We start from the raw sequence: 9,087 nt of genomic DNA, 5'->3' as shown, positions 1-9,087 counted from the left end.
TATTTCCGGACGGAGGGAGTAGGTTGTAAGGTGAAAGAATGGACATCACACTGACCATCTGATCAAACAAATTCTTGAGCTGTCACCTAGAAGAGCCTCTACCTACAGCTTGCTGAAGACAATGAATAATAAACACTAACATGCTTTGCAGTTCATAAAAACACACCTTCCAGAATAAGCAACAACACACAATAAATCAATGAGACTGAATCCTGAAATAAAAGCAAAGCACCAACAAAACAAGAAATGGCAACTTGGAGAAATATTCCGAACAATATCGAGAGTCATAACAACTCCCTCCATAACAAAATGTAAGACGTTTTTTATGCCCTATGCAAAACTAAAAAAGTCTTACATTTTAGTACAGAGGGAATACCATATAACCACACCCAAATTGGAAAATGCTAGCAAGTGCTACATCACCAAAAAAAAATATTGCATCACAATGTCATAGAAATGTCAGAGAGGTGTATCAAGTCTGAACAGAAAGTACTGATAAGAATTCCATTATTTCCCATGGTGATATGATCTTCAATGACTACCCATGGTTTAACCAGTATTACATGGCACAGCTTACACCTTGATGAGAATTGAGAGGTATATAGCAATCAATGAAATGAATGAATTACTTGAAAGGTCAGTAGCTATGTTGGACTTGCAAACTAAATGCTCAGAGCTGACAACTGTTACAGCTGAGTCAACCATTCCAACATCTTGACTGGATGCTACTTCTTAGAAGAAGCCTTTATCCGTGATATAAGGCTTTCCCCAGCATCACCCAAGCCATCCAATCCCACCAGTTTTGTCCCAAAATCTCGGTACAGTGTACTCAACCGCTGCTCGTCGCCTTCCATTGCAGCTAGCTCAGTTACATTCTTCCGCATTATTAGGCCGTACAGGAAAAGTGAACCAGAGCCTAACTTTCTGGCACCAATTCCAACACGCAGCAATGATGCTGAATCAGGTTCAGATATAGATGGGTCATGCAGAACTGAGAAGCCACCGAAAGCAACATCAGGGGTACGGAAGAGATCATCCAAATCAATGTTGTCATCTTGAACAATATCTTTGGCTTCATAACTGACAACTATTTTCTCAGATAAGTCAACCTTTTTTGCTCTCTTTCTAGCGGCTCTTACAATATTGGCAGCCTCTCTGTACCCACTAAGCAGAGCTCCATGCATCGTTGCAGGGTACCGCCTATTTGTTGCCTCCCCGGCAAAGAAGATTCTATCACCAACACTCTCAGCCAAAATATCATAATCATCACCGGAAGACCCAATAGCCACATGTGAATATGATCCATATGAAAACCTGTCAGTGCCCCATCGAGTACATATTGCCTGCAATGGGTTTGGTACCTCGATCCCCATGGGTGAAAAGATTTTTTTAAGTGTGTCTAACACCCTCTCGACATTTTCCATTGGTGACTTCTTCTCAAAACTGATAGCAGATTCCCCAGCAACAAGGGCAACAAGCAGTGGACCTCCTGAGACTGAAGAATAGCTATAGAACAGGAAGAATTCACCTCGTTGACTAGAGTCCTCAGTCAAATGCCCAAATGTATCAATCCTACCATCCCAGAAGTCAAAAGGGAATAACATCACAACCTTATTAAGAAGCCCAAAACCCAATCTCTGAATGGCTTCTTGTTTCTGAACTGGCAGCTCTGGCACAAAATCAATGTCCCCCTTCTTAAGCACACCAAGGGGAACAGTGCAGAGCGCCATATCACCACGGAATGTCTGCTTATCAGTGTAGACCAACACACCATCACACCCATACTGTATCCTTCGCACATTCTGTCCATAGAATATCGGGACGCCATCAGCAAGTGCTCGGACAAATTGGGAATTGCCACCAGGTATAAAGCAGTGGTCGCCACCCATTTCGTATGGATCATCCTGGTCCCAGAAGGCCATGGAGAGATCAGCAAGAGGAGCGGCATTGGCATACTCCAGGTTGGCCAGATGCCAATCAAGAAGCATCCGTTCCTCTGGCTCAGCGGCAACACCATGCGCTGCCCGGAATGCCTCGAGTGCCATGCCAAGTGACACATCCACACCGTGTGGGACATTATCTGCGATAACCTGCCGCAGCTGGCAAACCTTGTCAAGAAGCTGGTTAAAGGCAGCTTCAACACGACCATCCATGTCAGGGTCGACTGGGCGGCCATCCGGAAGATACAGCGGGCACTTGTCCCGCACCTTGTGAAGTGGGAACCCAAGCTGCCGTGCTATGACACCAAGGGGGTTCCCATTAATACCAGTGAGCACACTGCCTCCCAGATCAGCAGAAGCAGCAATGTCAGGATAGTCTGCTGCAGAGGACCGCATTGTCTTAGTAAACACACGGCCACCTGGGCGGAGTCGGCCTTCGACAATGGCAACCTTGAAGCCAAGGGACATAAGGTGGCGTGCGGCGGCGAGGCCAGCAAAGCCAGCACCCACGATGAGGACAGAAGGGGGAGGATGGGAGGGAGGGGGGATTGGTGGTAGGGAGACAATGGAGGGGGCGAGGCCGAAATTGATGTAGGCATGGTCCGATAGGAAGGAGTGTGCGGCGGCGACGAGGGGCGCATGCTCGGCGCGGATGGATGCGAGCGCGGCGTTGGCCGCGACGGGGGAGAGGGGATTAGAGCGCCAGAGCGCGAGAATATGGTTGCGCACGACGAGGTAGTTGGCCTGGTCGGCGCCACCGATAAGCGGGATGACGGCGGCGGCGACCTCGTCCTCGGAGAGGGTATCGGCGGGGAACCCCGCCGCGAGCGCGATGGTGGCCTCGGAATCCAGCTCCCGCGCCAGGCGGAGGGAGGAGTTGGTCGGCGGGCGGCCACGGCGGCGCGGGATGCCGGCGAGATGCGCCGCGGTGGCCCCCGACGAGGAGGAGGCGCGGAGGACGCGGACGCCGGCCGTGGGGATCATGCCGGGGAACTGCTTCTTGCGGCGGCGGCGCTTCCGCGCGACGGTGGAGTCGTCGACGGCCGCGGTGGTGGAGGGGGCGGACGGGGTCGGGGAGGACGTGGGCGCGTCCTCCTCCATGGGCTCCGCGGCGTCTCCCCCGGCCGCGCCGTCCTCCATGGGCTCCGCCGCGGCTGCCTGGTCCTCGTCCTGCTCCATGGGGACGAGAGCTAGATGCCCCGCGGCTTCGGGCGGAGGCAAGGGCGGTGGCTGCGCCCCGTTGCCTTCCTCCATTGGGGTCTCCGGCGAAGGATGCGGCGAGGTCGGCGACTAGATTTGGGAATTGGGAGGGTTCAGGGGTTGGTTTAGGGCCAGAACTGTGCGGGGCGAAGGCAGAGTCGGGACTCGGGAGGGAAGAGGTGGCTGGCCCTATGGAATGTACTATTTCCGTAAAACATGGATGAAAGCGTACTTTACGTCTCTCCGTTTCCGTGCCTAGTAGACGCAACCGTTCCCTCAACTCTGAACACGTGTCTCAAAAAAAAAAAAAACTCTGAACATAGAAGCTTCACCTGGAGTGCCACGGCACCGCGCCGCTGTCTCCCCGGAGCTCAGGGATGGAGGGGCGCACCCTACTCCGCGACCAGGCGGCACCCAGCGCGTCCGCCCCCACTGGCCGCTCCGCCTCGCAGGCGACGGGGGACGAGGCCGCGGCTAAAGTCGGTGAGCGCGCGCCGCCGCCGCTGCCCCGTTCGTTTTCTAAATCTCTCTCGATCTAGGCCTCCCCAGATGTGTGCTTCTGAGCTTGAGGCCACGGATCACTATGCAGTCCTGTCAAAAAAAGCATGCGTTTTTTTTTTGCAGAATTGTCAAAAAGGAGTTGTGTCTCATGCAATTCAAAGGATTTACAAGCCATGTCAGAAGATTCTGCTAAAACGTTGCTAGAGCAGGTTTTCTTTTCTTCTCATGCTTTGCTATAGTAAAGAAAAAAAACTTGATTAAGACCAGCTATGTCGACTGACCTCCCTTGAAAACAGGTGGCTGGTTGGGAGATGAAAAATGAGGGTGGCATTCTGAAATTGCACAGGGCATGGAAGGTGAAGAACTTTGCCAAAGGGCTTGAGTTCTTTCAGCTTGTTGCTGCTGTTGCCGAGGAAGAAGGTCTCCTTTCTTTCGCTCTGTTCTTCATATTCACGTTGTCTCGTTGTTCAGAATTCAGTTTTCTAAACTCCCCTGTTCTCACCGCATTGGAATTTAAGAATATCATTGGCACATACAGGCCACAGCAAGTCGATGTACTGCTTACTACTCCCTATGTATCAAAACACAAGACGCTTTTTGATACAAAGGGAGTATCAAAAAACGTGTTGTATTTTGATACGGATGGAGTATTATCAAAGAGGAGTTATTCACTTCCTGTCCTACAGTCCTAAATCCCCACTGTAATATTTAACAATATCATTTGGCACATACAGACCGCAACAAGTAAATGCTGCTAACTAGTATATATGTTCAGTATGCCAGTATCTTCACTTCTTCACAGTGATATTAATTGTATGTGTTGTTAACTGGACTCCACATAATAGACAGCATAGCTACCCAGCCCTCACCAAACGTGGCACCTCCTAAACTGTTATGTTATCAACGGACGACTCCAAGCTTTCAGAAGATATATTTCCCCTCATATATCCATGGTGTCATAATCAAACTACTTTTGTTCAAACTTTGCTACCTATGTGTTGCATTTGGTCTTGCAGTTATATTTAGCATGATGAGAGATCGTATTTCTACATTTCTAAAGGAAAATACCCCTGAAATTGGCCAAGAAACTTTGTATTTCACCCAGAATCCAACGAATTTCTTGGCACTTTTTTTTGTTTCAGTAACAATCTTGGCAAATTATGTTTAAAACTTTAAATGGATATGCTTTTCCAGGTCACCACCCAGATCTTCATCTTGTTGGTTGGAATAATGTGAAAATTGATGTGTGGACTCACTCAGTCAGTAAGTATTCCATATGGTTATTTTGACTTCAGATTTAACTCTAGGATTTCACGTATTATCTTTAGTTAAAATCTCTTTTTTAAAACTGGAGTACTTATTTCACTACTTTTTGAAATTGTAATAATAGTCACCTCTGTTGATTTCCGAGAATAACGGAGCAGCATTGTTATAGTAGATTATTAAATCCCTTGGACCTGGAAAACCAATTGTTTTGTTGCATTCTATTCCGAACAGCGATGGTTTACTAGTACTAGTTATTCATTTGCTGTTTTATGAACTCTGACAGGTTGACAATGATATGATGTGAACTAATTAGAGGTCTTTTGATCATGCAAAATTGGTAGGTAGGCGCTTGATGCCTATTGGCAGTTGGCCATTGTCGTGATAAAACTTATTTTCGTATAGGGAAATCCAATCAACTTAAATGAAGAGGAACGAGCCATACAATACGGAGTGAAAATACCAAGTATAACAGTTCATTCATCGTCAACTGGTGCTAAAAAAACATAAAAGCACAATAAAGGACTCACAGGCACGTTTGTTTATAATTATTTGTTTATTGTGGTAACAGGTGGTTTAACAGATAATGATTTCATCCTTGCTGCAAAGATCAATGAACTCAAGCTAGGAGAGCTTTTGAGCAAGAAAAAAGCTACTGCCCAGGAGTAGCTCTCGTGAATCAAAAGATATCCTTTTGTATTTTGTCACAATTGCATATGCCGCTCCAAAAGCAGGTACTTCGGCCGTTGAGTTTCACTTCGCCTGTGATCATATCTATCTGTCCTGGGTGATGCATTTCTCTGATGATACGATTTGTCACCAATACTTTTCTGTTCTTCTGAATATATTCCGTAGTTTGAAGGCGGCTTGCTTACTGTGTATGCAATTGCATAGATATATGATGTAGCGTGTCACCAAAACATTGTAGCCTTTTTAGGATCTGTTTTGCATTATGATAGCATTTTGGATTTGAAGTTTGACCCAAAAATATCACTACAACTAGTAGAGATTTTCCTAACGAACTAAATTTTACAATCCAACACAGTTTGAAGAAACAACACACGACTGAGTTTTGTTACTAGAGCATTTTGGATAGGATATACCACAAGAAAATTGATGCAGTAGTTGACCTGGATCCTACATAGATTACCTTTCATGCTGATGGGCAAGAACGGAAGTGGTGAGAAGGGCCTATCTGAACTCAAATATTTCAGAATCCGATCTTGCAGGCAAAGATTACATGGACTTGGCCTCAATGGGTAGGGTCGACCATGACTAAGCATGTCAGGGAGAAAGGATAATTTGCGTTTAGGAATTTATGAATGAAAATAAATTATTGTGAGCTAGCTTCAAGTAAGATGAGTCGTAGGATTAACACAAAAAAGAATAGCCACATTTCTGAATTTGTAAGGAGAAAGGAGAGTCATATTCACCAAGGTTGAAGTCCCTGGTTGCATTTTTTTATTTCTCATACAATAGTAACCTTCATGAAAATTATACACGGAAAAGTTGCCCAAAAAAATGATAAACTACCACAAACATTGAGTTTGTTAGAGTTAGTATGATGAAGAAGCGTTTCCTATTCATTGGTTATAACAACTCAGCTGTATCCAGCATTTCCTATTCATTGGTTATAACAATTGACTTGTGTGTAGGATTCGTCCAGTATATATTCTGGGATAAATGATGGTTTGGCGATGCTATTGGTTCTTCATGAGAAGTTCAAGGAGGATTTCTGATATTATTTTATTGTTAATGAGTCATGCCAGTAAGCTTTCTGTATTTGTTCGCCATGAGGAGCAATGGGGCATTGCACACTTACCTATGTATACTGCTACCTGATTATCGTTGGTCTTTTGTATAAATAAAGGCCTTGCTATCATTATGTATGGTCCTTCTTCCCCAATGTGTATTATGAATGGTCTTTTGACCTGCGGAATGTATTCCTAATCCTGATCTATAGAACTGCCTTCCTGAACTTGATATCTACTAGACAATGCTTATTTGGCCAGATGCTCATGGGTTCAATTACTTGATCCATTGCTTTCGGTATCAAACTGTTCGCTGCTTTGAGCATCTGGCTGCATACTCTATTGTTTTGTATTTGGTGCACTGGACCATGAGCGCACGGAGGGAGCTCTTCTCCGCCGCGCCTGGGACAGGAACAGGGAAAATCTACCACGGTGCCACCAATGAACAAGGTAAACACGAGCTATTGGCCGCTTATAAATTCCTTACTTCTGTAGTGTCGATCTAGGGTTCATGTGAGTGGATCTTACTGTTCTTTGGACTTTTGGCCATGTATAAAAATGCTGCTCGGGTGTCAGTAGTAGCTGCAGTTCTATTGTTGTCAGTAGTATGCACTGGTCCGTGATGTCAGAACCCATGAAGATCCATGACAGTCCATCTGGGGATATTGATGAGGTTGTGTAGAATGCTGCTACTGAATGTTTGAAATATATTCACGACAAGATGGACTGAGTTTGATTGCTGATGGTAAAGAAGATGCAGGCTGAGATAAAGCTTCTATCAGTTAATGTTGAAGATAGGGACATGACACTCAAGGCTCTGAAAAAGAAGATGAGAAAGTATATGAAGCAAGGGCTTTGGTTTGTGTGCAGATAACATGTTTCATTCTGCAAATCTTCTTAACGATTTGTGGCTAATGGTCTGTCTCCGGGTACTACTCCTATCGAAGTTGATGCCAACTGGGCTCTCTATTTATATTAGATATGGGCCACTGTTTAATTAGTCACCTTGCCTCTCTTGCACTTAACATTTTTTAATTAGACTTCTCACTGTGATTACCAAGCACTGCTTGGCCTCTCATTTTGATTAGCCTATCATTAAAATTGGAAACACCGGAATTGACGCTTGCGTATGAGTGCATACAGGTTGTCCTTGGGATTTCCTTTGTAGCAAGCTCGATGGGTTGTAGGTATGGTTTCTTAGGACATTGTTCTTTGTACAATACATGAAGCGATCTGCTCGTGTGTGTGTGTGTGACTTTGTCTGATTTTTAGGCTTTGGATTTTCTGTTGGTTTATCTAATAACTCATGGTAGCATTTGATTCTTTTTATCAATTACTATGTCTCAGTTCTCGAACAGGACAGTAAGAGTCTGTAATAAAATTCTTGCACAACAAAGATGGCTGTCCTTCAGTTACCCAGACTTTTGTTTTCGTGGTATAAACCCAACTGATGTCAACTTTAGTACTCTGGAAAATCATATAACTCTTCTGAAATTTCCCATGACACAAGCCGAGGCAAGCATCAGGTTCGGCAGCCATTCCGCCCTGGAATGCTGGTAGCACTACATTCGCACAATCTCTTACCAGTTTCCTTGGCTTGCTGCCGCAATATATTTACACTGTACTGCGTAGCAAATTGGCAAATCAATATAGGTTCACCTTTAAGCTCTAGCCGAATTTTGCTTGGTTTCTGAATCGATTTCCCTCTGGTTCACGTGTGTCGTTCAACCAGGATGACTCCGGCTACCTCCTGACGCCGGGGCTCGGGTCCGTCGGCGGCGCGGCGGCTGTAAAGTACGGCAGCGTGCTGCTCCCAGACATCACGCGGCCCAACATCGTGGAGTCGCTGCTCATGGTGTCCCTGCCCATGGCAGCCGCCGTCCTCATCTTGCTCAAGCTCAGCTCCACTTCCACACGGGACTAGGGCTTGTACCACCTTCAAGTTCAGATAATATCATGTGTCTTTATTCACTTTCATTTTGCAACTCAAGACGCCTTGTAAGACGAACAAGAACAGAATGCAAAAAAGTTGTATTCTGTCCGGAAATCTTGTGTTCTATTGCAAAAAACTGCACTTGAAGATGCGGATGCCTGTTTATTCTGAATTTGGAGCGACGAGGATATTCACTTGGTAAAGAATGTAAGCTTCATCGAGCTTGATATCAGCGGCCGTGAATCAGACGACTGTTACATGCTCTAGGAAATATGAGTGCGCCTACAGCAAAATCCATGCTTTACAAGGGTATCTCAAAACAAAAGAAATATGCGTCAATAAAATTAGTTGACACTAAACCTCTCCGTTGCCACTTCACTGCCCGTAAAAGATGAGCCTCCAACAGAACACATGCATGCAACAGCTCGTCGAATCCCGATGAATTGAAGAATTGCAGATTGGATAACACCATAACTGGCGTTGAAGAGAATGCATTGCG

The 9,087-nt window shown here is 45.5% G+C and overlaps 2 protein-coding genes across 5 annotated transcripts; one reads left to right on the top strand and one right to left on the bottom strand.

Moving 5' to 3' along the window:
• Nucleotides 1-479: 479 nt before the first annotated feature.
• LDL1 (LSD1-like 1) lies at nucleotides 480-3,320 on the bottom strand. The gene has a single exon (XM_048680074.2). It carries the CDS (start codon nucleotides 3,192-3,194, stop codon nucleotides 726-728), a length of 2,469 nt encoding a protein of 822 aa, XP_048536031.1. The 5' UTR covers nucleotides 3,195-3,320; the 3' UTR covers nucleotides 480-725.
• Nucleotides 3,321-3,421: 101 nt separating this feature from the next.
• Nucleotides 3,422-6,887, top strand: LOC125514726 (pterin-4-alpha-carbinolamine dehydratase 2, mitochondrial). 4 transcript variants are annotated; one of them, XM_087528653.1, is made up of 7 exons: nucleotides 3,422-3,650; nucleotides 3,765-3,850; nucleotides 3,938-4,061; nucleotides 4,836-4,904; nucleotides 5,310-5,370; nucleotides 5,476-5,638; nucleotides 6,560-6,887. In XM_087528653.1, exons 1-5 carry the CDS (start codon nucleotides 3,518-3,520, stop codon nucleotides 5,330-5,332), a joined length of 435 nt encoding a protein of 144 aa, XP_087384779.1. In that variant the 5' UTR covers nucleotides 3,422-3,517; the 3' UTR covers nucleotides 5,333-5,370; nucleotides 5,476-5,638; nucleotides 6,560-6,887. The 4 variants fall into 4 exon arrangements, with proteins under 4 accessions (XP_087384779.1, XP_048536037.1, XP_087384778.1 ...); XM_048680080.2 differs by lacking the exon at nucleotides 5,310-5,370 and having other exon boundaries at nucleotides 3,425-3,623; XM_087528652.1 differs by lacking the exon at nucleotides 5,310-5,370 and having other exon boundaries at nucleotides 3,430-3,650; nucleotides 6,571-6,887.
• The last annotated feature ends 2,200 nt before the right edge of the window (nucleotides 6,888-9,087 follow it).

Source organism: Triticum urartu, chromosome 6A (assembly GCF_056163025.1).
Source record: "Triticum urartu cultivar PI428250 chromosome 6A, HENAU_Tu73, whole genome shotgun sequence".
Classification (NCBI taxonomy): Eukaryota; Viridiplantae; Streptophyta; class Magnoliopsida; order Poales; family Poaceae; genus Triticum; species Triticum urartu.
Note: the sequence above shows the minus strand (reverse complement) of the source record. Positions and strands in the feature narration are given on the sequence as shown.